This window comes from Candidozyma auris, chromosome 4 (assembly GCF_003013715.1).
Source record: "Candidozyma auris chromosome 4, complete sequence".
Classification (NCBI taxonomy): Eukaryota; Fungi; Ascomycota; class Pichiomycetes; order Serinales; family Metschnikowiaceae; genus Candidozyma; species Candidozyma auris.
This window is the reverse complement of record NC_072815.1, coordinates 718,682-746,601: the sequence shown is the minus strand read 5'-3', so window position 1 is coordinate 746,601 and position 27,920 is coordinate 718,682. Positions and strand designations below refer to the sequence as shown.

At 40.2% G+C, this 27,920-nt stretch overlaps 12 protein-coding genes across 12 annotated transcripts; 6 read left to right on the top strand and 6 right to left on the bottom strand. All coding sequences in view use genetic code 12, as the record gives it.

Moving 5' to 3' along the window:
* Nucleotides 1-478: 478 nt before the first annotated feature.
* On the bottom strand, nt 479-844 carry TOA2 (transcription initiation factor IIA subunit gamma; the record flags this gene model as incomplete). Its single annotated transcript, XM_029037257.1, has 1 exon — nt 479-844. One exon carries the CDS (start codon nt 842-844, stop codon nt 479-481), a length of 366 nt encoding a protein of 121 aa, XP_028888313.1.
* Nucleotides 845-1,420: 576 nt separating this feature from the next.
* On the top strand, nt 1,421-2,503 carry CJI96_0004021 (uncharacterized protein; the record flags this gene model as incomplete). The annotated part of the gene is made up of 1 exon (XM_029037256.1): nt 1,421-2,503. The coding sequence occupies one exon, from the start codon at nt 1,421-1,423 to the stop codon at nt 2,501-2,503; it is 1,083 nt and encodes a 360-aa protein (XP_028888312.1).
* Nucleotides 2,504-2,507: 4 nt separating this feature from the next.
* Nucleotides 2,508-4,940, bottom strand: CJI96_0004020 (uncharacterized protein; the record flags this gene model as incomplete). Its single annotated transcript, XM_029037255.2, has 1 exon — nt 2,508-4,940. One exon carries the CDS (start codon nt 4,938-4,940, stop codon nt 2,508-2,510), a length of 2,433 nt encoding a protein of 810 aa, XP_028888311.2.
* Nucleotides 4,941-6,260: 1,320 nt separating this feature from the next.
* On the top strand, nt 6,261-7,385 carry CJI96_0004019 (cleavage polyadenylation factor subunit MPE1; the record flags this gene model as incomplete). The annotated part of the gene is made up of 1 exon (XM_029037254.2): nt 6,261-7,385. One exon carries the CDS (start codon nt 6,261-6,263, stop codon nt 7,383-7,385), a length of 1,125 nt encoding a protein of 374 aa, XP_028888310.1.
* Nucleotides 7,386-8,923: 1,538 nt separating this feature from the next.
* Nucleotides 8,924-11,473, top strand: CJI96_0004018 (ubiquitin-ubiquitin ligase; the record flags this gene model as incomplete). The annotated part of the gene is made up of 2 exons (XM_054702156.1): nt 8,924-10,279; nt 10,889-11,473. The coding sequence occupies 2 exons, from the start codon at nt 8,924-8,926 to the stop codon at nt 11,471-11,473; spliced, it is 1,941 nt and encodes a 646-aa protein (XP_054558131.1).
* A 500-nt stretch (nt 11,474-11,973) lies between these two features.
* Nucleotides 11,974-13,044, top strand: CPA1 (carbamoyl-phosphate synthase (glutamine-hydrolyzing) CPA1; the record flags this gene model as incomplete). The annotated part of the gene is made up of 1 exon (XM_029037252.2): nt 11,974-13,044. One exon carries the CDS (start codon nt 11,974-11,976, stop codon nt 13,042-13,044), a length of 1,071 nt encoding a protein of 356 aa, XP_028888308.2.
* A 1,630-nt stretch (nt 13,045-14,674) lies between these two features.
* RPL20B (60S ribosomal protein eL20) lies at nt 14,675-15,381 on the top strand (the record flags this gene model as incomplete). Its single annotated transcript, XM_029037251.1, has 3 exons — nt 14,675-14,695; nt 14,777-14,796; nt 14,862-15,381. 3 exons carry the CDS (start codon nt 14,675-14,677, stop codon nt 15,379-15,381), a joined length of 561 nt encoding a protein of 186 aa, XP_028888307.1.
* A 1,488-nt stretch (nt 15,382-16,869) lies between these two features.
* On the bottom strand, nt 16,870-17,371 carry CJI96_0004015 (riboflavin kinase; the record flags this gene model as incomplete). The annotated part of the gene is made up of 2 exons (XM_029037250.1): nt 16,870-17,000; nt 17,050-17,371. The coding sequence occupies 2 exons, from the start codon at nt 17,369-17,371 to the stop codon at nt 16,870-16,872; spliced, it is 453 nt and encodes a 150-aa protein (XP_028888306.1).
* A 566-nt stretch (nt 17,372-17,937) lies between these two features.
* Nucleotides 17,938-18,909, bottom strand: TAL1 (sedoheptulose-7-phosphate:D-glyceraldehyde-3-phosphate transaldolase TAL1; the record flags this gene model as incomplete). Its single annotated transcript, XM_029037249.1, has 1 exon — nt 17,938-18,909. The coding sequence occupies one exon, from the start codon at nt 18,907-18,909 to the stop codon at nt 17,938-17,940; it is 972 nt and encodes a 323-aa protein (XP_028888305.1).
* Nucleotides 18,910-19,329: 420 nt separating this feature from the next.
* CJI96_0004013 (uncharacterized protein) lies at nt 19,330-20,199 on the top strand (the record flags this gene model as incomplete). Its single annotated transcript, XM_029037248.2, has 1 exon — nt 19,330-20,199. The coding sequence occupies one exon, from the start codon at nt 19,330-19,332 to the stop codon at nt 20,197-20,199; it is 870 nt and encodes a 289-aa protein (XP_028888304.2).
* Nucleotides 20,200-22,315: 2,116 nt separating this feature from the next.
* Nucleotides 22,316-23,734, bottom strand: GLK1 (glucokinase; the record flags this gene model as incomplete). Its single annotated transcript, XM_029037247.2, has 1 exon — nt 22,316-23,734. One exon carries the CDS (start codon nt 23,732-23,734, stop codon nt 22,316-22,318), a length of 1,419 nt encoding a protein of 472 aa, XP_028888303.2.
* A 592-nt stretch (nt 23,735-24,326) lies between these two features.
* Nucleotides 24,327-25,736, bottom strand: SHM2 (glycine hydroxymethyltransferase SHM2; the record flags this gene model as incomplete). The annotated part of the gene is made up of 1 exon (XM_029037246.2): nt 24,327-25,736. The coding sequence occupies one exon, from the start codon at nt 25,734-25,736 to the stop codon at nt 24,327-24,329; it is 1,410 nt and encodes a 469-aa protein (XP_028888302.1).
* Nucleotides 25,737-27,920: the final 2,184 nt, after the last annotated feature.

Here is a 27,920-nt window from a genome sequence, read left to right as displayed (position 1 = left end):
ATTGTAAGACATGAGGTATACAAAAGTCTCATCCAAACCCCAGAGAAGCAGGGCCCGTCTGTACAACCAGGTCTCCCTCATCAGCTGAGCAGGGCATGAATACTTAAATTTGTTATCCATAGCATGATACTATTCGGGCGGAAAAGCAGGGGTTCAATTAAGAATCAAAGACCGACGTTAGATATTCAACTGCTTTACGACCATAAAGGTAGTTACGCATTATATTTGCCAATAGACCTCGGTAGCAAACGGATTGAGCTCATGTCAGATTCAGAGCTGGCCACAAAACATGCTATCGGGCTATGTATATACGGGACAAAGCAGTTTTTGTAAAAAAGTATTACAAGCTCAACGAGCACAATGTCCTTTTTACTGGGTAAAAGAATGCAAACAAGGGTAGACACTTAACAACTCGCAGGTGTTGCTAAAACCTCATAAGACAAATGCAAGAATCTAAGTTAAGAAGACCATGAAACCTTCAAGGCTCACCAGCTTTTCTTGAATTGCAAGCAACAATTTTGAACTTCTCAATGGAAAGGTCGCTATCATTACCATCATTATTTGAAACATCTGTCATTTTAATTTGCACATTCTTGATGATAAACGTCCATACGTCATCACAAAATCTGTAAGTGTGCAAATCGCCCTTGAAAGTTAATTTGGATTTACAGTATCCCCGTTCTGCCTTCAAATTCTCGGATATGATTCTGTCGAAATTATTCAAAATGCTGTTCGCTAATTGCGGTTCAATTTTTCCGTCAATCACCAATATGTCTAAAGCATCAAGAAGAGCAGTTCCGATAGTGCTTCTTCTGTAAAGTTCATAATACGCTGGAGCACTCATGATTAGTGAGGACAAGATAGTGCGTTGTGTCTCATGAAGATCATATTTTGGTGTACGGATGTTTACATCTGATGAATTTGTTCGAGCCTGTCCTGGGAACAGGATAGTATTTCCTAATGTACGACGTACTTAAATCACACACAAACGTATGTAATATCTATCACAGTATATAAGCTAAACTTAACTAATCAATTGAGTAAAACTCTTCATATTTATACTCATTTGGGTTGCACACGCAAGTCTCACTTGACCGGGTAAGCACGTAAGTACAATTAGTACTGTACATAAGACGGAAAAACTCTCTGCTAACAGAATTGCACAGCAATTGTTAAAGCCATCGACTCAGGGGCGACTAAGGATTCATCACAGAAATTCTTTTCGGGCTATTCTCATAAATCCAACACCATCAAATTTATTCTCACTTACCATGAATTGACGTGGTAGATTCTCTTTCCACAGGATCAGAATTCACTTACTGAAGTGACCGCCTACCCCATCAGCGCGCACAGTCCTCTCAGCAGTCCTTAATTTGTACAAACCAGAGCTGAAGTGTGAATGAGAAGATTTTACATCTAAATGCTGACAGAGCTGATCCCCACAATTAACGTCTTATTCAAAGAGGCGAAACGTAAATTTGCTGAGTTGGATGCCTACTCTTCATCAACGAGAGAGGCACATGAGCATCAAAATGCACTCTGTACGCTTCACAAGGAATTCAGCATGATCCAATCAATGGTGGAGCGTCTTGACTTCTTCAGCGACAATGAATCTTTCGAGGAAATATCTACTTCATATATACCCTTTCTAGCTTTAGATTACTATATCGCGAGCGTGAGCATGAGACTAGAATTTGGGGAGTTAAATCGTGCAGTCGATGATGACGCTAGGCGTCAGTATAAATTGAAATGTCTTCACGAAGCAAGGAGGCGATTTCTTCAGTTTTTGGAAACTTTAGCTTTCTTTGGGTCAGTTTTGAACTCCGAAGATGTTCAACTACTCAAACTCCTTAAAGATGGCTCGCTGCTGGATGTAAACCTCTCAACAGTTATGAAGAACCCATACGAGAGAAGGAAGGCAAAGATCAAAAATTTTAAGAGAAGAAAAGAATTGGAGGATAAACTTCGTTACCTTGACCAAAGTTTTACAAAACGAGGCAGTGACGTGGAAGAGATCAAACGAGAGTATTTCATTGATGAAATTCGTCTTCTTGTCTTAAATACTCTAGACAACATTTTTCTGATTGATATGGAGATGGGCATGCTAGAAAAAATGCCACCTCATGATCAAACTAATTACACGCCTTCTATGCATAGTAAGAAAGATCAGGCTTTGCGTGTCGAAGAGGTACCTGGGAAAAAACGAATTAATGACTTGATAGGGCCCGGGGGAAAGATTTTGCAGCCGTTCACAATTACAAAAACCAAAGCTGATATACGAAATGCAGTCTTTGGATACAGCCACACACTACCAAGCATGTCTGTGGACGAATATCTTGAGTATGAACTTATGCACGGAAAGTTGTTAAATGCCACAAATACGAAGGAAGAGCAGGACGAGCACAGTGAAAATAGTGATGAAGAATTGTATGCACGCAATTGGGACGATTGGAAGGACGATCATCCAAAAGGTAGCGGTAATATGAAGGCGAATATAGGATGATCTCTTAAACATCGATTGAGGTTGGCAATTCATCTTCCAACTCCTGTAGCCAACCTAGATACTCAGAAGTCAAGGTGTTGATATCGACAATTTCAAATTTCTGCCCGTTTTGTCTTCTGATCCAACGTTCATCTTCGTTCTTCAACGATCTGACGCCGTTGATAATTATCATATAAAGTTCCAAGATTTTGAGCTTAAACCGCCTATAATCAGCCCATGCCTTGCCAACCTTTTTAAACAGTTCCTTTTCCATTCTGAACCGTGTGATAAAGATGTAAAGAGACTCGAGTGCACCCCTGAGATTTCCAAAGGAATTGTTGCAAAGTGCTACCGAACCACGAATGCGCCATGCATAAAGGACCTGATAAGTCTTCAATGATCTCCACAAAACAAGATCATCATTTGCGATTTCCAATAAGGTAGAGTCGATCAAGTTATAGTGCCTTGCAAGATATCGCGATAATTTTGTTTCAAATAAAAGGTTTTGAGAATTGCTCGAGATGATGCAACTAAGCAAATCAAAGAAGAGCCTTTTTAAATGAGTCCTTTCCACTTGGGTCAGGATTGACTCAAGCGCTTCGAGGGAACCTTCGAAATTTCTTATCTTAAGTGATAGCTCGAAGAGGTTTTTTTGATGCTTTAAAGGCGGTTGATTGGAGCTTTTATGAAACAATTTCACAGCATTACTTTCAAGCAAGACAGCTTGAGCAATAAACTTGGGACGGGCAACAGACGGAAGACTACCACTTGAGGAGTAGCCAACGCATAACTGAGACAAGGAATGAAAGTATAAAGGTAACCATTCATCTGCATTCTGAACTTCTGCATGTGCTAGATGGAAAATGCTCTTGAATCGTGACTGGGGACTCAAATTTGGAAGAACTCTAGAAAAAAACCGGGATTCTCTCAACGTGCTCATAATTGCAGGGTCAGTACAATAAGTACCAAAATCTTCAAAATTTCCCATAAATAATGACAAAATACCTCGAATATACCTCTGCTGTTGATTAGCGACATTTAAATACATTCCAAAATTCTCGTGAGCAAAGTCCCACTCATCGCAATCTATAAGCCGAAGAATCAAGCTTGAAATCAAAATATCGAACTCTTCCGTAAGGAAAGAATGACACACGACATCAAAGGCCTCAACCATTTCATGCTTTTTAATGCGGTTTACCAAATTCTCACGATCTCCCACAATCCACCAGAATACGGAAAGATCTAGTCTTCGAATGGAATCCTTCTCTAAGGAGAGCGCATTATTGTCACAGAAGGATGTTTCAAACATTCTCTCCAAGATGTTATATTTCGATAAATAATCATGTATGCGTCTCAAAACATTCACAATTTCGCTATTAATTTCACACATGAAAAATAGTATTGCGACATGTAGAAGGAAGGATCTGTGGGACTCAATCACCGATCGAAATGTATTGATAGCGTATAATTTGGAAAAGGTAGACAAATTATCGGCACTTCTTTCAAAGTCCTGTTCGACATCAATTATAGGCTTTGCTGAAAGCTGATGAATAAGGCTCAAAACGTTCGTGTCAATTTTTTCGAGTACCATACCAATCTCTGCTTCGCAGAACTTTCCCATTAATATTGATTGTGCGAAGTCTGATATTCTATCCTCTAACAAAACGTTGGGACTTTCAAAGAATTTTCGTATTTGTCTCATTGTAGATGAAGAGACCCTAGCTTTAAGAACGTTCAAAATGGCATTTAGTGTCGAGCTTGCACAATTACTTGAGATGTCCTCGAAAAAATGTGACTTTCTATGAATGCCGATTCCGTTCATCTGAGCGCACATAACCATGCCTGATACGAGATGCAAGGACAATGGCTTCTGGCCGCTTCTCCTTAGTTCTTCGCAAACGAGATGAAACTTCAGCCATAAAGACTTTGGGGACACGCCAGTTGAGGCGCTCAAAGTTGAGACACGAGTCTCGGTAAATGCAATAATCTCGCTAGCCTGAATCCTCGCGACGTCGCATGTGGGTGCCTCGAAAAAAATATGGATAGCTGACCTGATAATATCAATATCATACTTCCCGGACTCCCAAAGAAGATTTGGAAGAGACTTGGGCTCCCAATCATCCGATTTAAGCGATGATAAGCTTCCCGCGATACCCACTGATGAACCTATTGATTTTGTTGAACCCGTAAGAGGATCTAGTTCATGATCTGAAAAAATGGTGAATGAGTTACACCGCCAAAGTACCTTCAATGTAATCACATCCCGTGTCAGATAGGCTAGAACATCGTCAACGTACACGATTCCATCCAAATTAGATTTCTCTTTGAATACAGCAGGCACAGGAATCACGGAGTTCAAGTGGTCGCAAAGAGTTATAGAGTCCCTCAAAATCTCCAAGACAGTGAGGGAAACATATTTGTTGTTAGTGTCATTCTCGCACACGACAGAAGAGCCCATGCTTAGAATAAAGCGTCTTGCACTGGGTGAATGAGTAACATCCTGAAGATATCTCAGCGGTGACAGAGCTTCCTTCCCGTCCCATAAATAGGTATAAATTTTTTCGATTGTATGATGGCGGATGTTGTAGAGCGCTAAAGATTTATCTAAAGAAAGTGCCAACAATTGGTCGTCGTTCACTTTCAAGACCTCTACCGTCGTCTTGGAGCTCAAATCGCTGCCACGAGTTGATAGTTTCAGAGACAGAAAGATATTGTTGAATAATTTTCTAGATGCCGATGGTCCATTGGAAAAATTGAAGATTTCAAAATCACCTAGAGGAGCTTTTCTCTTGAAGTGTAGTAGGCCACTATCCTTCAAGGTGATTATCAAGTTCTCATGATCGAGAGCAGTGAGATAGTATGGCTCTGAGCGCAATTCAAAAGAATAAGGCACAGAGATATGAGCCCAATCAATCACATTCTCCACCGAGATACGACTCTTGGAGCCGCCATAAAAATTTTCAAGCCGAAATAATAAACTAATAAACAAGTAGTCTTCATCAAGAAGGTCTATAGCAACCTGTGGTTCATTGAGCAGGGCTAGTGAGGTGTATTGAAAGCATATAGTTCTTCTGTTAAAGATCTTTCTAGGCAATTCAACTTTGATTTGGCGATGTTCTGCAAACAGTGATGAGTGTGTTTCTGTGATAGGTGTCAAATAGATAGTTCGAAAATCGGAGAGAACCCTATAGTAAATTGCGGTGATTGCAGAATCGGTGTTGTCAGTAGGAAGAAAGCCGCCGACCTCCGCATTCTGACCTAAGTTTGTATCCTTGTTCTGGTACCAATCTGAAGAATACTTGAGCGGTAAGCGTATAGTTTCTGTGGGGAGGACGAAGAAAGCCCAGTGATGTGTGTGTACCCCATCTAACAACGTGTTATTCACTTTAATTATACTTGTGTGGTATAAATCCAAGCTGATGTGCGGACTACTGAAAAAAAAAAAACAAGAAAAGAGCGAGTACGCAACGAACAAAAGAAGGGCTGCAGAAGGTTTGCTGTGGTTGATATCGTTTGTCTATTTGAAAAAGGATTATCCCAGGCCTGAAGAACGATTTTCGTAAGAGAATTTGTTAAGTCTTATGGATCACGTCAGGTCTACTCCTTTGTTGTGTCATCACGTGCTGAAGAGAAGTATTATAGTACGCAAATACTAGTCAGTAGTTGGTCAAAGATGTCTTCATCCGTATTTTATCGATTCTTCCACCAAAAAACTCGATCAACAATCCACTTCGATGGTACAGGAATCAATGTGTTTGACTTGAAACATGAAATAATTATGCAGAATCAACTTGGCCAGGGTCAAGACTTCTCTCTCAGATTATTTCACCTGGAGCAACCAGAAGTTGAGTATGAAAACGATCAAGATGTTGTTCCTAGATCCACGTTCGTACTAGCTAAGCGGTCCCCACTATCTATACTGAATGGAAGATATCAAAGTGCAGCAAGATATGTTACAGGCAGACCTAGACTTGTGAAACCAAGAGCGCCTGCCACGATAGCTCCCATGAATAAGGAAAGGGCGGAATTAATTTTGGATGACAATATGAGCGAAGAGGACAAAATTAAGTTGATGCTTGAGCGTCAAAACGATGCCTGGGCAAAAACACAAGAAGAGCTTTCAACTCATCGAGTAGTTCACAATAAACCTGGCATGGAGGACCTCCCTCCACCTGGTTATGTTTGCTATAGATGTGGCGGAAAGGATCACTGGATCAAGAACTGTCCAACCAATACGGATCCTAATTATGAAGGCAAAAAAATAAAGAGAACCACGGGTATCCCGAAAAGCTACATGAAGACAATTTCCAGGGAAACTGTTGAGTATCGCCTAGCGAATCCAGAGAGCAATGAAGGTGGTATCCACACAAATGAGGATGGCGACTTGGTGGATGAAGATGGGAATACATATCAAATCACAGAAGAAGGCGATTACGTAATGACCTTTGCGGATTCCAAAACGTGGTCTCTGTTCCAAGAGAAGCAGCAGAGTGCCGCAGAGATAGCTAAAAATCAGTTCGAGCTAAAACTAGCACAAGAAGCTCAAGAATCGAACCGACAAGAGTTCTTAAACCCCTTGAGCTCGGAGCCAAAGGTTCTACAGCCGCCCATAGTTATGACGCCTTGCTGCCGCAACCGAGAGTCTCTCAAGTCTCTTAAAAACTTTAATTACTGCCAGAAGGAGCTTGAAGAGATTTTGATCGATAATGATTTCCATTGTCCCAATTGTGATACAGAGGATATCTATCTCGATAAATTAATTCGCAATGAAAGTTTGGAGACTGCGCTCAAACAATTCATAGAGACATCCAATACCGAGGATTCCTCAGGGATGAAACGTAAATTTTGTGAGGCATTTGACGAACCTTCTGCTGACTCCAATAAAAGGCGGCAAAGTACTTAGGATACGTACCCTGCAATATTCGCGATTTGGGATTACCCGCACCTCAGTTCGCAGCCTGAAAAATTTTGAGAATTTAATTCAACAAATAAAATCTGTTCTACATTTTTTGAACTTCTACAAATATTTCATTCATCTCTTCTTTTTTATTCGATCCTGGCTTTTCAGCTCTGATATTGTTAGGAAGAGATATTTACCACTGTATGTTGTTATATCTCAAGGAGATAAGGATGAATTATTAATACAAACTAGAGTTTGTGACTTTGAATGATCACACACAATTAACTGACTTTCTTATGCGAACTGTTTTATACTAACTCAAAGATGATGTATGTATCTAACTTCATATGACATTAACCTGATGAGACAACAAAACTAAGCTGGAATTACCAACCGAACTTTCATGAGTTTGAGAAGTTTTGCACATATCTGAGATATCGAAATGGGGCCTTACTAACATTTAGGTACGTTCTCTAATTGGGTATCTTTCGGATGATTCTCAGCACTGGGCACTGATATAACGTGAACGAGCTGCTTAAGGCAGGCCTCAGAAACCTGCTCGAACTGAGATACTCAAAGCGACAAACATATAACTAACTCCAAGGTATTGTATGTCTATGATGTTGGCTCTTGTGATGAGAATTATAGATGACGAGTCAGATTCGAGTTTCTCGATGTTGATACAGACTCAATTTATACCATTCATGCAATCCTGACGCTTGCATTTCAAAACCCATACTAACTTCAACGGCCTTCTAGCACATATTCTGGCCTGTAGCTTTTGTGTTCTGTGTTAGGGACTAAAGGATGAATCTCAAAATTGACAAGCATATGTCTGATTCTCGATGACAATACTGAATCTGATGGTCTACATAGAATATGGAAGCTATAAGTGAAGAGAATGAGCTTATTCTTACGGTATGTATAAAGGTTATGAATACGGAAGGTGATAGAGGTTATGATGAATTACCACACTTCACGACGGTCTACTGTACGGTTTGACTTGTAATCAACCGTAGTGATGAATAACTTGGCCTTGACCGGCCGTGGTTACTGAGTGCCTTCTGATTTAAACATTCTTACGTAACCACTAACATCAGGTACGTAATAACGGTAACGTTATCGACTGTCGAATGATGATCATGGTCATCTGATATTCTTCTAGGAGGAGACAATAACAGTATATCGATTTGCATGTCAGTCTGAGACAGTCTTCATTCTTTAGCATAATTTGTGACTAATAAAAGGAATGCATCATTGCTTGTTTGCTTGAATATTTCTCATCGATCATTCTTTTTCGAGTGATTTACCCACCTACTTTTTTTTATGATTTGTCTGTCTTCCAGTGAAGGCCGAAGCCCAATTTTTTTCTCTCACATTGCTAATACCAGACATACTAGAAGAGACCTAGTGTATTCTCATGTTTAAAAATGATTCACTGCTCCGGTGGCATTAGTTTGTATGAAAATCACGCCTCATTCAACGAAGTTCATTAGTGACCCATTTAGAAAGATCGCGCATCGTGTGATATGCTATAATCAATGGTCAATTTGAAAAGTCTTCCCTCTGACCCGCCTGCGTATGAGGAGTCAGCTCCATTTCGTCTAGATCACAGAACACATGAAAGCTCATCAAGAGTGGCATATGGAAAATGGAAATTTGCTTGTAATGAACCTACTGATGATCTCCGAGAACAAGCCCAAAGTTTCAAGGATTCATCTCCTCTAATCACCTCGATATCAGAGACGAAGACTGAGTATTTTGACTTGCTTCCATCCTTCCAGCTTCATCAATCCATCCTCAAGAGAAGCGATACAGAGTTTGACGAGACTGCTCTAGGAGTTCCTCCTCTATATGTCCCTGAGAGACTTCACGAATCTCGCTCCATGCCAGCTCAATGCCTGCCCGTTAATGATTTGCACAATATTATTCGCCTCGATGAAGGTAATACTCATGAGCTGAGCTATTTGTTCACTCGGAACGAAGAGAACGATGGTTATCAATATTTGAACACCACCGAAGCTCTCCAAAGAGACTCATACTCATATCTGGCTTGTGAAAGATCCCGATCCACTAGACATGATACTCTCAGCGAGTCTGTGGTAGATAATATTGATAGGCTACCAGTAGCAAAATATTCACCTTTATCAATTCAAATTTTTGTCACGAAACGTGTGCCCACCCCACATGAGCCGAATGAACTCGAGAATAAATTGAAGGAGTACTCTTGCTGTGATATAGTCAACGGATATATCATTATCACCAACACTGCAGTACATAAAGTTGACTTTGGTCTTTTTACAGTTAGTCTTGAGGGCACAGTCACGGCACCCCTACACTTCTTCGAAGGGAATAACCTGGAACATCCTGCTCGAAATAAAATCGTGTCGAAAAAGTTTCTCAAAATGTTCGACTTGAATGCCAGCTACAACTATGGCGTAATACCTAGTTCGGCTGGCATACATTACGAGCCTAATAGTCGTGATTCATATGACGGGTGCATCCTTGGCTTGCCAGACGACAGAACTTTGAAACCAGGTGAGCGTTACAAAAAATTTATAACGTTCAGGTTTCCGGAGATGCTTTTAGATAATGCTTGCCCACACGAGGTTATGCGACACACCATGCCCCCACCGTCGTTCGGAGTGGACAACATCGTTATTCTGAATGGTGACATTACGGTGAATAAGGCGCTTGGATACGGGACTTCAAGTGAGCGTGGATCTCCAGTGAGACTAAGAGATTTATCAGAAGAGGTCAGTGTATCCTACGCCATCGAAGCTAAGTTTATTGATAAGCAACACAGCAAGCAAAATTACCCAATAAAGACAAACGCTAATAACCCAGATCCGCACAGTGATTTAAACTATGTTGTATCAAAAAAGGCGCAATTCTTTGTACGTTTTATCCCCAATGTGAAATCTCAAATTGAGGCCTACATTCGAGCTCAAGAACATCTTTCTCCGAGTCAACTCAATCTTTTTGGGATTGATACTTTATTGCATCGTACTTTGAAGCAACGCTCTACTTGGAGAATTATAGAAGAAATGAAGAGGGAAACGAAAAGGGAATTATATCACGACAATAACACGATAACTTATTCAAGAATTGAGGGACAGAAGCAAAAAAATGGGGGTTCTTGCCTTTGTAGGCCGTCCTATGCCTCACCTAATTCAGATCAGGGCGCTGAGGACCTTTGGGAAACAAAGACTGTTCAAACAAGTACGCCCGTTTCGTTATATGCGAGAAAAAGAAGGATGCTCTTCTATACGTCACATAATATAGGAACAGTGCGGTTGATGGTCAATATTCCCAACAAATTGGTCCCCTACTCATCTCCGCGTCTATTCCAAAAGTACAATAAGGGAAGAGATATGTGGTGCGACTTTAACGTATCACTGGAGAGAAAGCAAACGCCATCATCACTAATAAAACCCGTTACAAGTAACATAGAATAATTGTATAATCGTGATGACTGTAACGTTTTGGAAAAGGTGAGGCTAAAGATACTTTTCAATACCGCTGATATATCTATGAAGCCACCGTCTTTGAGTAAAATTGATCTCAATATTGTTGCATGGACATATCAGACGGAGTATCCGCTACCGTTAGCATTAGAACATGATTTCTTTTACACAGCGCCTGGTCAGCCTGCCACTCTGCAAGGTGATACCAGTTCGATCCATGCTAATCTCCTGAGATTGAAACAATCTGTGAACGATCATATCGCGTACTTGAGGGAATGTGGTAGGCTAGTAAGCGAGAGGACATATTCATATTTGAAAGGATTGAGCAAATTAGGAGTAAAGAAAGATACTATCAAGCACTTTTTTCAGTCCATCACAACTGCAGCTAACACCGAACTAATGGATCCCGAATGGAATCTTCTTAACTCACTGCCTGAGATCACTGAATGGATTACAGAACTTGACATTCCGCTTAAGACTGAGAACAAGGGCAACTACACATTAATCCCTAGCTTTCAAAACTGTTTGGTTGGACGACTCTACGCACTTCAGATTCTCGTAAAATTTAAGGGAGCAGACGATGGTAATAATGCAATGATCGACGTTCCCATAATAGTCGGCTGACTTCACGCGCTTCTAGTAGGATTTGCTAATTCTACCGTTACAGATGAATTGAAATTGGCCTGTTTGAACTACATAAAACTCACAAGTTTCTCGCGCCAAATAGAGTCTCACGTGCCACTCGACAAATTAGGTAACCAGGCATCTACCGCGGTGGGTTATCTTTTTGACTCATTTTTCCACCGTGCAATTTTTTCTGTCTCTTTGTTCTTCCTTGACTTGGCTCACCTGGATTGAGTTTGTATCGAAAACAATACTGATCTCAAGTTAATTCATTTCTTATGTTTTATCTGAGGCTTTCTTTTAAATGCACACAAAATACTGTTTGCGTTAAGCCCAAGTTTTTGGCTACTGTTGCCAGAACAAATGCATCCGGTCTGTTGGACAGAGCAACTCTCAAAATTCGAAATGGACCGGTTTTTAACGGATTTTCATTTGGTGCCAACAAAAATGTAAGCGGAGAGGCCGTTTTTACTACGTCACTTGTTGGCTATCCAGAATCAATGACAGATCCTTCCTACAAGGGTCAAATTTTATGCTTCACTCAACCATTGATTGGAAATTATGGTGTCCCCTCATCGACAGCAAAGGATCAATTTAACTTACTCAAGCACTTGGAATCACCTCTTGTTCAGTGCATAGGGATAGTTGTCGCGGATGTTGCCTTAGAGTACTCTCATTGGACCGCTGTTGAGTCACTTCAACAATGGTGCCAAAGATCCGGAGTTGCTGCAATAAGCGGAGTTGACACTCGTCAACTAGTGAGCTACTTGAGAAACAAAGGCTCTTCGTTGGCGAAAATAAGTATTGGGGAAGAATATGATGCTGATGAGGATGAGGCATTTGAAGATCCTGGATCTATAAATTTGGTACGTCAAGTTACTACAAGGGCTCCTTTTCATATAAGATGTCCTGAGTACTATAACAAAGGATATCACATTGCTGTGCTTGACTGTGGAGCAAAGGAAAACATCTTGAGAAGTCTCGTAGAGAGAGGAGCTTCCTTGACAGTGTTCCAATATGATTACCCCATACAATCCATATCTAGAAAGTTTGACGGACTCTTCATATCCAACGGTCCAGGAGATCCGACACACTGTTCTCAAACCGTTTACAATTTAAAGCAGACGATGGCTTCAAATTCTCAATTGCCCATATTTGGTATCTGTTTAGGTCATCAGTTACTAGCCTTGGCTAGTGGTGCAAGAACTGTTAAGTTGAAGTATGGAAATCGCGCGCATAACATACCTGCTTTAGATCTTTTTACGAAGAAATGTCATATAACATCGCAGAATCATGGATATGCCGTGGACGCTTCGACGTTGACTGCAGAATGGGAACCGTACTTCCTCAATCTCAACGATCTATCTAATGAGGGCATGCGTCACAAATCCAGACCTGTTTTTTCAACTCAATTTCACCCTGAGGCTAAGGGTGGTCCATTAGACACCTCTTACTTATTCGACAAGTTCTTTGAGAATATCGAACAATACAAGCTTGATCGCGGTGCGGAACAGAGAGGCATTGCCGACTCTTTGATCGCGGACATTTTACCCTCTCAGAGAGTTCTTTAAGCGCTTGCTCCGATTGCCCGTGTTTCTTTTTGTAATAATATGTTTATCTAAAAAAAATTAGTGCTTCTACTAGTGAGAAAAACTGTGCTCTATCATTCACACATTCGTTCAATTCGTTTAACAAGTACAGGTCGCGCATCGAATCAGCTCATAAGTGATACATGGGTGCAAAAACGTCATACGATTTATCTAAACGACAGAATCTTAATATTTAAACACGTCGAGGACTGTTCATTAAATCATCATGCTAACAATGTTCAATACTACGTATAGTCTGATAGATCTTCCAATTGCACGCAATGGAAGTTCAATCTTTCAAGTTTACGATGCTTTGCAGAGTAACTTCACAGTCCGCGGTAGAGAACTCAACATTTTGGAAAAGCTCTGGATGACTTGGTATGTGTACATGGAGAACGATATCCTTGCAACCGGTTTGTTGTTTTTTGTTGTGCACGAGATATCGTATTTCGGACGATGCATTCCATGGATGGTGGTTGATATGATTCCATTTTTCAGACGATGGAAAATTCAACCAGACAAGGTTCCAACGGCACAAGAACAGTGGGAATGTTTCAAAGCTGTTCTCAAATCACATTTTTTAGTTGAAGCCTTACCAATCTGGCTTTTTCATCCCTTGTGCTCCTCACTCAAAATTTCGATTGGAGTGCCATTCCCCTCCACTAGCGTTATGATTTCTCAAATCATTTTATTCTTCATTTGCGAGGATTTTTGGCATTATTGCGCCCACAGATTATTTCATTATGGCTGGTTTTACAAGAACATCCATAAGCAGCATCATAAGTACGCTGCTCCATTTGGCTTCACTGCAGAATATGCTCACCCAGTTGAGGTCATGTCTCTAGGTATAGGTACCGTTGGCTTTCCAATTTTGTATGCGTACATTGCAAAAAGCCAGGGAAATGCTCTTCCAGAGCTTCACTTATTTACAATCACATGTTGGATAATCCTGAGGTTGTTCCAAGCTGTTGACTCTCATTCCGGGTACGACTTCCCTTGGTCGCTAAACAAATTCATACCTTTTTGGGCAGGTGCTGCGCATCATGACATGCATCACCATTACTTTATCGGAAATTACGCGAGTTCGTTCACGTGGCTCGATTTCTTTTTCGCTACTGAGGCAGGGCCAGTAGCAAAAAAACACCGTGAGAGGAGATCTGCGAAGAAAGCTGATGTCAAGATGCAGAGATCTTTATAAGTGTTGGAAGAGTCCCTTTAATTTGATATCATTGAGCTCATAACTTGTGCCCTGAGAAACGGATCGTGCAAATGTAGTCATCTTGAAATCGATTAACTGATCTCATAAACCAGATTTAAACTTTTTAAAATCATTCCCTTTGTATGAAAACAGCGTGTGGATGGCAATATTAAATCACCTGTGCCTTTGCATTGATAGAATATCGAAACACAAATTCTATGGGTTTAATGAAGCTTGCCGCTACTTTTCGATGAAGTGTGGTGTATACTTATCATATTTATCCCAACTAAATAAAATCAGACGTGGAAATTATATTACTAGCAGTCGATGCTAGAACAACTAAGCATTCTACACTTCGAGGGCTTTTGCCCTAAAGCTATATAAATCACATGACTTAGCTTTTGAGGACTTGAAATGGAGGACCACAAATCCTGCGTATATACCTAAAAATTTTCGTACTGCGTACCGAGGTGAGGAATAAAGTGAATACTTCTTGAAATTTTCTCATCAGTTCAGAGGACAACTTCTAATTCAAAGTATGTATAGTCCACAATACTTTAGATCTCAGTTCCGATAATTTTGAAAACGATACTAATAGCAGGATGTCGAGATTGAATGAATATCAGATTATTGGCCGTCGTCTCCCAACTGAGGCTGTACCTGAGCCCAAATTATTTAGAATGAGAATCTTTGCTCCAAATGCTGTTGTGGCAAAATCTCGTTATTGGTATTTCTTGCAGAAGTTGTACAAGGTCAAGAAGGCTTCAGGCGAAATTGTTGCACTTAACGTCATTGCTGATTCTACGCCAACTAAGGTGAAGACTTATGGTATCTGGATTAGATACGAATCTAGGTCTGGAATCCATAACATGTACAAGGAATACAGAGATGTCACTAGAGTGGGTGCCGTGGAAACCATGTACCAGGACTTGGCTGCTAGACACAGAGCAAGATTCAGAAACATTCACATCTTGAAGGTCGTTGAGTTGAAGAAGACCGAAGATGTTAAGAGGCAATATGTCAAGCAATACTTGGCCAAGGACTTGAAGTTCCCATTACCCCACAGAGTCCAAAAGTCGAAGAAGTTGTACGAGTTCAAAGCACCTACCACCTTCTACTAAGTTAATCATTCCAACCACAATCTGTCAATAAACGAATAGGATAATCATACATCGTTTCACGATACATGTCGGTCAAATCAGCCATAAAAATTTCTTTTTTTTTTTCTCTCTGTCGTTTATTGTTCACTGTATTCCGCGGTCTAGATACTGTCACTTGATGTACCGACCATGCGACCGTCAATGTTTAATGCAACAATACGTAAAAAAGTCAAATGACAAATTTGCATCGATAAAAAGCCGGTAGCTCGCCGGATGGTGATAAGATGACAGCTTGATCAATATTTTGGCTTCTCAAGGAATATATGTTGCGTGTGCTGAACAACCCAGGATGCGTCTACGCATGTATACAGTGAAGATCATCTGTATTTATGAAGCCGAATATTGAAATAGTTCAGTTCTGCGCCATATGAATTTTCAAAATCAGGATTCAAAGCTAAGTCAAATTCTCCAAAAGTGTTCAGAGCATTTGCTTGCTCATCCATCGCGAGTCTCATGTTGGGAACAACTTATCTACGAGATTCGTCTTGCAACTTCTGATGAAAGAACGGATTTCAATCGTGCAAGGCATGAAACATTGCAACTTATAGCAAGGGTCTTTTTTAGGCATAACCCGTTTCTATCAAAGTATTGGCGATGGCATGCAATTGATGAATTTCATCACGCGAGGAGCATTGAGGCTAAATCCATATTTGAAAGGGGCCTTAGTTTTTCATCTCACGATATAACGTTATGGCTAGCCTACCTATCGTATAGACTTACAACGACGAATGTTAACGTGGGTGATTTGCTACATTTGTTTGAAGAAGCTCGCCACGCAATTGGGACCAATTATTATGCATCAGAATTCTACAAGTTATATTTTTCTTTCCTTGAAGCTTATACCCCTGAAATCAATAATCATGAGCAGAAAAAGGCTCTTTTAGGCAGCCAAATTACTCTCTGCCCGCTTTATAATCATGCCAGCCTACAAGAGCGTTTGTTCGAATCGGGCAAACTTTCCTCCTCTAGCGTGCTGGAAACTTCTAAAGTGGGCCACCTATTAAGTGCCTATGTATACTATTTCGAAAGGGAGTTGTTATTTTTTGAAGGATTGAACCTATCAAGACAAATAATAAGCCTTTGGTCTCGATACATTGACCTGATGAAAGCATGGCTACCACGATTCGCTATATTCCAGCTATATGAGCGAGCACTAATATCCACCAATTTTGAAGATACAATTGTTATCTCTTATTCAAATTTTGCATTGGAGTGTGGGCTATTTAACAAGGCTCGAAACGTTTTAAAAAAAGGTTTGCTATGCAATGATGACATGGCACGCACACGAATCTTAAAAAAGATCTTGATGCTAGAACTTTACGAAGGGAACGTACTACGTGTACGAGATTATTTGGCACAGTTAATTTGTTGCAATGCCGAATACCTGATGGCTTTAAAGGGCTTTGTTCTGAAGATTGAGAGTCTTCTCTAATGCTACTAACTGTTCTATCATTCATGCTTGGGGTTTCGATCGGGTAATAATTGACTGCCATCTAGATCGTGAATCTGACTATAAGGCGTTCTTGAGAGCGCTTCTTTTGCAATTGATATATCAGTCTTTATGTCCTCAATTAAGGCTTCTATGGCTGTTAGTGTTGAATAATAATGAATGAACTTTACTTTACGTACCCTTAGTGGTGTAGTCACGTTCTGGACGCAAATATCCAAGAATTGCAATCTTGATAGAAGCCCCGTAGAAGGTGTCTGGGAAATGATGAATGATGTGAACTTCTGCTGCTTTCTTCTCGTTGTTGAAGAACGGGTTCCACCCAATCGACATCACCATAGGAAGTCCTTCGATATCTTCAGACCGGAGAGACTGACCAAAGTTAAAGTAGACTTTCTGGTTGGTTTGGCTGGAAAAGTATCCGGGTTTTTTTTCGTACTTTGGTGAAACCTTGCAAAAACCAAAGTATATGCCAGTGTTTAAGGATTCCAAAGCACTCGACATGTTGATATTAGCCGTGGGTATTCCAAGTTCACTAGAGCCTCTTGAGAAACCTGTTATAACTTCATCAGTTAAACATATAGGATAGGGTGGCTCGATTGTCAGTGGTATTTTCAGTCTCATTGATATCTTTGGCTGGCAAGTCAAAGCAACTCATGTTATGATTCCATACTGCATGCAGGACTGTACTATGGTGAGAGCAGAAGTGCACGAAACAATATGATGCGTATCAGACTTCAGATATAGATGAGACTTCATGATTCTGTTATTAATGAAGTTGGAATAACAGGACCTACGGCGAACAATCGCTGTGTGGAATTTGTACGAGTTTATAGTCCTAGCTCTTCGATGTGAAGAAAAAAAAAAAAATAATACCTCCATGATAATCAATTAAAAACACACATCGTCATATTTAATCATACTCATAATCTGTCCGAGGAATTTTTTGAGATACCTCCGCAACGCTAGCCTAAGAAGGCCAACTCCTACCACTACCAAATCACCTGCGACCTCGTCAACAAAGAAATAGCGCCAACATAATAAAGCTGTCAGATTACCTACTTACTAAACTACTTGAATCTGGTCTCCAATTGAGCGAGTAAAGTTTTAGCGTCCTTGGCGAAGCTTCTGATGCCCTGTGACAACTTTTCAGTGGCCATGGCGTCCTCATTGAACAAGAATCTGAATTCAGCTTCGTTGTTGATATATGACACCTTCTCTTGATCCAATGCCAGAGCACTTTTCTCATCTAACTTCTTTGGGATTGATTCATTGGAATTCATCAACTCTTCAAGCAATTTTGGAGAGACTGTAAGGTAGTCACAGCCAGCCAAAGCCTTGATTTCACCGGTATTTCTAAAGGACGCACCCATGACAATTGTTTTATAGCCAAACTTTTTGTAATAATTGTAAATCTTCCTGACAGAGACCACACCAGGATCATTCTCGCCGTCATACTCTTCACCAGTATTGGCTTTGAACCAGTCCAAGATTCTGCCAACAAATGGAGAGATCAAAGTTACTTTAGCTTCAGCACAAGCGACTGCTTGTACGAATGAGAATAACAAAGTAAGATTACAATGCACGTCATGCTTTTCCTCCAACTCCTTTGCGGCCTGAATTCCTTCCCAAGTCGACGCAATTTTGATGAGAACTCTCTCTTTCGAAATCCCGACAGACTTGTACAAGTCAATAATTTCGAGCGCTTTCTTCACAGTGGCCTCTTTATCGAATGACAAACTTGCGTCGACTTCGGTCGAGACTCTTCCGGGAACAATTTTTAAAATCTCCTTACCGAATTCGACCAACAATCTATCCAACGCAATGGAAGCCTTCTCCTTTGGTGAAGAACCCTTATTCTGAGCGTATTCAATGGCGACATCAATCAACCTAGCGTACTCCTCCTTCTTGGACGCAGCCAAAATCAAAGAAGGGTTGGTGGTCGCATCTTGAGGGGTATATTTGGCAATTGACTCAAATTCACCGGTATCGGTGACAATAACAGTACCAGTAGCCTTAAGTTGTTCCAATGAGTTCGACATTTTGTTTTTCGTTAAGCTTATCCGTGTTCGGAGGAGTTGAGAATACCTGCAATTTATACTCCATGAATCAGCAAACCGGGTAATCATTTCGCGTTGCCGTCAGCTACGCCTTTATGCAATACCAATAAATGCATTCTAGATCCACTCACTCACTAATCGCAATGAGTCCCGCTTGCTTGCCTTAAAGACCCTTTAATGAAGCCGTGTATTATCAAATCCATGTTGTAATGTGTTGTCTTGATGAAGCTTGAAGCGCGTCATCTAGGCCTTTCTTATCTTTCCTACTAATGAATCCAGACTTCTACGGGGCCCGCGTGCACATGCAATCGCTATCAAGTAGCAAGGATTGTGGATAACCTAAATTCTTTATATTGTTGCGCAACCTAGCGGTTGTTCTAAACTAAAGCAGTTCTTTTCTTGATGGTTGTCAAACGGCTTCTCATTGAAGCTTCCTCCTCGTACGAAGCTCAATTTTTAACAGTTCCAGTGAATTCTACTGAAGTCATTGTATTACAGTCGGACATCGGGGTATGTCAGCTTCAAATTTTCATTAGGGATTTCGAAGGAAGTGAACCTCACCGAGACAACAGTAAATACAACTTCGCTGATGACGCCGCTTCAAATGAAGATGAGGATTCGAAGGGAAGGATCCAAGCAGATACATTGCCCAATTTAAGAATTCTCATTAAATTTAATCCGGCAAGACCAATGAATGGGTCCGATCTTGTATTCGGAAATGAATCCCTAACACCGATCAAAGATTACGTCCCTGTCTCCCTATTGTCGACTGGCTTGAAGTTTTTCTCGTGGTGGTTAAACCCTTCTGTGAAGGGTGATTTGTATAACAATATGCCTTTTTTATTCGGTCTCGCTTTGAATAGCTTTACTAAGATTTATGCTGAAGATCATTGTATGCAAAAGGGTGACAAACTATACCCCCTAGATGATGATACAGAGAACTTAGGAGACGTTAGCTCTTTAGACATTCCAGATCACTGCACCGCAAGAAGCAAGTATTTTTCCGATACTGCGAAAGCAGCTGAATTCATTTTTGATCAAGACCACGATTACACTTTTCAGTTCGACACCAATTATGTCAAATTGGCTAATTCTCAATATAAGCTACTGATTCCTACTTATGGGACTAAGTCGCTTGACATAGACGTAGGAGGTTACGCGAACGACAAGTTGAACAGCTTCAACTGGGTTCTTAAGGAATTCGGGCTAGATGGCGCTAAAAAAGGTCACATTGGGCTTATAATCAGATTCAGTTTGGTCGATGAAGAATGAATATCATCAGATTCTCAACTTATACCACTGAAATATTCAGATAAATTTCAAATATAATACATGTCTACACTGTTCGTAGCCATCGAGTCCATTAAGTAATTTTCTCTAATCTCTTTACGAATGACTTCCAATTTGCATGCTGCACACATAAAACAATATGATCATTCAACTTGCTGAACTTCTAAAATGAATAAACATCAAAATTGCAGACAAAATATAAAACCTTGACTAAGTTAGCAATGGTATGTGTTTCGTGCATGGTGCATTTCTGAGGTTTTTGGAAATGCATACAAATGAGATAGGAGCTTCAACTTGGTTTCTTGCTTACATTCTTATCGAGTACCCTTGCAAACACTCTCTTCTCTCAGCAGTGGCACGGGCTGCTCATTTCGTATGAATTAAAGATTCATTAAACAAAGGTATGCTAGAATTTATCATTTCATTGCTATCACATATATCGCAGAGCAAGGAAACACATAACAGTAATTGAAAAATAACCTACTCAATGCTAGGGTGGTGTCCCCAAAGGCAGTAAAAATTCCACATTAAAAATGACAGCTTAACAGCAGCGAATTTGATCAACTGAGTAATAAAAACTAAAGTTTAGCTAGAAGCACGGGTTCCAACATCGGAGCACATTCGCTAAAGAAAAATATACTCGTAGATCATATGGATCAAAAGTATTAAACCACTCATCCGTTCTACTACTTGTGTACTTAACTACATAACATCATAAAATGGAGGCAATGAAAACTATTCAGTGAACAAAGCAACCTCGCATACGAACCGCTACCCAGGCACAACTCCTCCGTATATCATTGCATTAGACAGGAATTATGTTGTATGTACTTGGATTAAAAAATAATAAAATCGAGTTCAAGGTTTGCGCATTCAGCCAATTGACTCGCTACATAGGCGTAATGAAAGAAAAAAAAAAACTAATTAAAAGACTACTGCGAAAAAAACGAGTATGCAACATTTCAAATGATTTAAGCAAATGAAACTGTCAAGGGGTCACTAACTTAAATTAAATATGAAAAAGTCACGAATTCATTTCTTACAATACAAGAATGAAAAGATCATATTTTGCCTGAATCTTTTTTCTTAAAACATTTGGATACATTGATGTCGTCTATCGCTTCATACACTGGTAGTCTTCTCGCTTATTTTTTACAGATCTATCGAACGGGATAATTTGCTTACACCAAAATATGATTGAAGCAACGAATGGTGGCCATATTTTGCTTAAGTGACATACGTTATGCCTTCAAGGACAATAGATTAATAATCAAACACTTGTACTCTTTACTTTTCTTTCTTTGGCGGTGAAGTATGAAACTTTGTGCTTGTGGATATGAATGTGTGGAGATACCAACAATTTTCTCAAATATTTAGAAATCAATTCATGTTGGTATCTTCGGTAACCAACAATCTTCCTCTATTCCAACTTTTCTTTGCAAACTCTTTTTAATCGCGGTAAAAACGATCGAGCGTATGCCTTTTTGGAGACACACATTCGAATATCGTGGTATCTAATCTCACCGTCACTCAAGCCCCGTTAACTTAAAATCCAACTTCTTTTGTTTGCTTTTCTTAGTGGATTTTTTCTGTCTCCTGATAATTATGAATAGAATATAGAGTCTTCCGGGAGAAGGCAAGACCATTGGAAGACTCGAAATTACCTTTTGAAGTGCCGTAGACTTCCCTGTCCATTGGCGGCTCGAGACAGCATGATACACCAGTCTGCAGAAATTTGCTTTATAGAAGTAGAGTGCTTATCAACATATGAGATGAACATGAGCTTACTTTCGTATAGTTTGTGTATGCTTCTCCTATTTATAACAAATAATCAATTTTTCAAATAATCAATTTTTTATCGATTCTATTCCGGCCTACCGTTTTATCAGAATAAGATACTATTTGATTAAAAAAACTTTGTTCGAAGGAAAATCTACTTGAACACAGGTATGATCGGTCTTAAAGTTGCACTAATACGTAGTCCGTCATAACCGAGTGACCTGGAAAAAAATATTAAAGGAAAACTAGCAAAGTTACGATAGTCGTCAATTACAGTTCCTGCTAAATTTATAATAAGGTTATCTTCGTATTCATTTTTTCAAGTCACGGTGGATGCACAAAGAGCAGCTCCAACACCACTACCGTCTTTCGCAATCTGCAAATGCAATTTCTTGTTTGATCCCTTCAACGGGTTAATAAGATTAAATGCATTTAAAATCTTTTCTTGAAATCCCGGGTAAAATTCGACTACCGATCCATCACAGCCAACTTCAAAGTCTTTATCATCATCGACGTATTGGTCCTTGACCCTCATAACTATAGCAGCCAAAGGTATAGCGGAAAGACACGCGGCCCTGTTTGATATTGCCTGTGTGAGTTTCTGGATAGCAATTCTTTCCTCGTAGGTAGTTGGAAGGCGCAAGTGATTCTCGAGAATAAGAGCTGACATCCTAAGTTCAGTTGAGTCGTCAATTTCGATATACGACAACACTTCAACTGACAAGAGAAAGGGCTCTCTTAAGCGATGGGGCAAACTTCCCCCTCTCTTCTTATAAAGATCTTGGAATACTAGTTTGCGTTCAAAGAGATCAAGGAGTGTCACTCTTAAAAGTTCACCTAAGAACATTCCGCTGATTCTCTTTTCAAAGAGATGATAGCCTTTGTTTGATGTTTCCGAATCTACTACATCATCAAATTTAGTTCTTGGCAACACATCCAACAGGTTGTCAAATGAACCCCATTCCGTGTTAATTACCATGCCAATAATATCTTGCAGCAAGGAAGCAGATGCCAATTTGGGAATGTTAGATATCCTTTCGTAGTAAGCACCATTGGTACCGGTTCCAAAGATACAACCAATTATAGTATTTGCCTGAGACTTCGAGGAGTCATTCGAGTATGCTCTCGAAAGCAAAGTTCCAACCGTGTCATTTGCTAATGCTACCACAGTGACAGGAGTTTTCAACTTGTCGAGATGCTTTTGCAAGTACTCAACGATATCTCTGCCTACGCAATCGGGCAAATCAAAGCCTTTGGTCCACCGAATTAGTTTCCCACGATCAAGGGCAGTCTGTTCCACTGGAAACAGAAACGTGAAGCCAAGTTTGATGGCACCTGACTTGTCAAGCTCACTGTGATGCTCCTCCAAAAAAGCCTTAATTTTTTCTGCAATAAATGAAAACAAGGCGTCTGAAGTTGTTCCCAGCATTAAGTCAAGAGGAATTGGAAATTTAGCTTGCTTAAGCTCAAAAGTGTGGTCTCCTTTTAAATCAATTGAGCACACTCTAAAATTCGTTCCGCCCAAGTCGGCAGCTAAGAAAAGACCGGTCTCCTTTCCCGTGGGAATTGAAGTAACATATGTAGGGATCATGGGCATGTATTCACGAGCGGGAGTTTCGAATGCAAGGCCAGCATCCATTGAACTGAGGAAATGACTTGTGGCCTTGCAAAGAAATGCCTTATCGATTGTGAACTCAGACGTGATTGCGCTAACAGCCTTTTCCAACGCTTGATTCATGTTAGAAGTGAAAGAAGAATGGAGGTAAGATTTAAAAATACCAGCTCAAAACGATTAAGCAATAAAATGATCGGGGCAAACAGAGCTGTATTAATACCTGCGCGGGTCAAGCAGTCCACTTTTTGAGATATAGGGGAAACATCCGCATTTGTCCACAAATCCTGCGGTGTCGCATGACTTATCGGCATTCCAGGTATATGGACTTCTCTCGTGATGGTGCATGTTCCTTTCTTTTGCCGCAGATGAATTTCAGGTCAATGCTTCACATTAAAGGCGACTTATTGCGGCTAACCTAGCTGTCACCTTGTTAGGCTTAATTGCATTAGTGTGGTTTAGAAATCAAGAAGAGCTACAACAGAAAAGTACTTATAAATCCTCCAGGTAAGCAGGAAGTTGATGATAATGATGTGGGTGATGAGGTACTATGCGTCGATTCGTGACATCTGCCAAATAATCGTATTAGGTTCTTGTTGTCTGATAAAATTATCGGTACACTAAGATAATTGAAGAAAAATAAGTATGCATAGAAATGTGTGAACATATGAAATTGTCGTACCATTTTAACTTACATAATATGAGATTTTGGCAAAACTCACACGGACAAGGGAAAAGTACCTACCCAATTGTAGATCTCGGATTTGACTGACTCGAGTCTCTCATCCTTTTGAGAGATTCTTTCCTTAAAATCCTTAAGTCTGTTTGCTTCCTTCGGTAAGCTCGCCTGAACTTCTTTGGCGTGGTTGACCGCAAAGTCGATGTAATCAACAATTCTTTTGAAATCGCTTTCGCCCATTCCTCTAGTGGTCATTGCAGGTGCTCCAATCCTTACGCCGCCAGGCACCAAAGCAGACTTATCTCCGGGAATGGAGTTCTTGTTCAAAGCAATATTAATGAGCTCACAAACAGCTTCGACACGCGCACCATCAATTTGCTTATCCCTTAAAGAGACAAGAACCATGTGTGAGTCCGTACCGTTTGAAACCAACAGATAACCTTTCTTGATAAACTCATTTTCCAAAACCTTAGCATTCTTAAGAACTTGCTCCTGATACACTTTGAATTCAGGCGTCGCTGCCTGTTTCAAGGCGGTCGCCAAAGCAGCAATGGTATGATTATGAGGGCCCCCTTGATGACCGGGAAAAACAGAGAAGTTGATGGGGTTTTCCAAATCGTAAAGGATCTCTTGCCCGGTCTTAGGATTTACGGATCTAACGCCTCTTCTAAAAAAGATCATCGCGCCTCTTGGACCTCTCAAAGATTTGTGCGTAGTTGTAGTCACGATGTCAGCGTACTCAAATGGCGATGGGATCACACCTGCAGCAACCAAACCAGAAATATGGGCCATGTCAACAACAAGATAGGCCCCAACTTTATCCGCGATCTCCCTCATCTTCTTATAATCAATCAAGCGGCAATAAGCTGATGTCCCAGCGACCAAAACCTTGGGCCTGTAAAGAACAGCAGTTTTCTCCAACATATCATAGTCGATAAGTCCTGTGTTAAGGTCAACTCTATATGGCATCGTTTCGAAATAAGTCGAAACAGCTGAGATTTTTCTTGAGTCAGTTTGGTAACCATGGGACAAGTGCCCTCCATGAGGCAAATCCAACCCCATCAAGCGCTCATGCGGTTTCATGATTGCTTGGTATACCTGCAAGTTAGCAGGTGATCCAGATAATGTTTGCACATTGACTCCCCACTTTTCCGAAGACAAATGAAAGGCTTTCAATGCTCGTTCCTGGCACAACCTCTCCATTCTGTCAATATGCTCATTACCTCCGTAGTAGCGGGCACCAGGGTACCCTTCAGAATATTTGTTGCACATGGGAGTTCCCAACGCATCGAAGACTGCCTTAGTTGTAAAATTCTCACTGGCAATCAAAACAATCGAGTGTTTCTGTCTTGAGATTTCATCATTGATGATCGAGTTAACTTCTGGATCGGTTTCAGACAAGGAGCCTTCAACAAGGTGTCTGTGTTCCTTAGGCAAACTATAAGACATTTTGGCACAGAATAGAGTCCTTTAGCAAAAGAGAGTTGGAAAATGCTGAATGCGACTTGACCGATAGTAATTGGGGAAAGACCAACTATTATATGTAGTTCATGCGAATGACTCTGATCTTAAATTCGAGTCAAACTATTAAATGTGCACATAGTTTTTTTTTCTTCTTCTTTTTTTCTTTTTTTTTCGTGGTTGGTATAGGCAATATTTTTGATTGAAGGAAACAAAACCACATCACTATAGAAAACAAACCTTTTCTTCTTAAGGAAGTAAATTGAGCCATATTTGGTTCGAGGAACCTGCGAGTCTCTTCTTTAGGTATTGTTGGCGACTGTTTGCGGAGATACTCATTGTTGCTGCTAGTCAACGCATTGTGGGAGTACTGTTTACCTCTAGATCTCTACTTTTTCAGATAACCGTATGATGGTAATCTTGGTTTTGATGCCTTTGTAGACTCGGGGAGTTCATCAGTATGCGCGTTTGACCTTACGAAGGCAAAGGATGTAGCAGCTAAAGAACTGATGCCGATGGACAGATCTATTGACAATTAAGCTACAGATGTGATGTGGTTCAATAAAAGCTCCAACAGATAGGTTCAGATAAACTTTCATCTCTGATGTAATAATTATTTAGTCGCAATAATTTTCTCTTCCTCCTATTTTATATGGTTTTCCTTTTCTCAGTGATAGCCTCTCATTTTGTTGTCTCCCTCAGTGTTCTAACAACGTTTAGGTTGTTTAATCGGAAGCAATCTTGCGGACCACACCTATGTGAGTTCTGAGAGAGTCTCAAGTGATGTACCATATTTCCAACTTTCAGGTTTGGTTCCTATAACTATCTCTGCCATGCTCATGTTTAAAGTCCGAAGCATTTTCATTTATAACTTATATACTCGAAGTTCAGTAGAGTGTCACCCGCAATCTATGAGATACGGCAAGTTTTGGAATCACCACACACAAGCAGCTCAATCCACTCACGGAGAATGAGTATAAGTTATAATTAGAATAGTGTGTACTCACTAGAAAGAGACCGATCGGGACCATCATTAAAAACTTTTTTGTCGGGGTATATTGATCGCCATTATCAATCTGTTCCCACATTGTGAGATTATCGTAGGCACCTGAATTGAACTCAAAGGGCGTACCCTTAACTTGGTGAAACATAATGTAAGACCCAATGTTATAAGTTAAGTTTGTGAGAGCCCACGTCCAATCGTTATCAAGCACAGTAATGAAATCATAAAATAGTTTGATGAAGACAATTAAGATTATATGAATTATCCACGCACCTTTGTAATGAACCCAATCAGCGTTGAGATTTGGGTTCAAAGATTGGTCGATCTTGGTATCCAATGTATCAGGTTCTAAATGCTGAATTATTGAGGACGACCGTCTTTTTCTAGGTGTGACTGTTTGTGTTTGAGAGGGCGAAGGTGTGAGAAGACCCTCCTTTTGATTATGATCCATGAGTGATAAAGGAAGGATAATGTTCGTTCTTTAGTAACTCGTTATAATCTGAATATCTGTGCCCTAAAACTAGTGGATGAAAGTATAGTGGTCGGGTAGTCTTCAGTTTATTGTTAGTGTAGTAGAAGCTGCTGGGATTCTACACCGACCGCCTCGTTTGAAAGGGAGTGATCTTACACCTTACCCGGATAATCACGTGATGTCGGAGACTTCAAGAGTTCCAAATTCTTTGAAGTATTGTCTTCTTTGTTACGTTGTCTTTTTCACGAAAACTGATTGTGTTGTCTGTTATTGTTTTAGTGGATTTAACGTGAAGAACTTTAAATTGCTATATGATCATGGCTTCCGGTCAGAATTTCTCACGAAGATTACATTTCGCTAAACTCGCACCATTTTTCCAGAAAAGTAGTAACACAATTTAACGTAGAAATCATATACGAGGCTAATTTACAGCAGTATCCTTGACCAGTAGGCGATAATAGTTGTCATTAACGAATTTCCTTATGAATCCTCTCCCGTACCAAGCATTTCAACTTATTCTTTTGATTTTTTTTTTTTTATTTCTCACCAACCAAAATTTCAAACATCTACCAATGGAGTTGCTTGATTTCAACAAGAATACTAGTCATTTATATTGACCAACGCCTCAAGTTCTTGATTATTCAGCAATTGCATTCATCTTGTCTATGTAAACACTTAAAAAAATTGAATTTGGGAG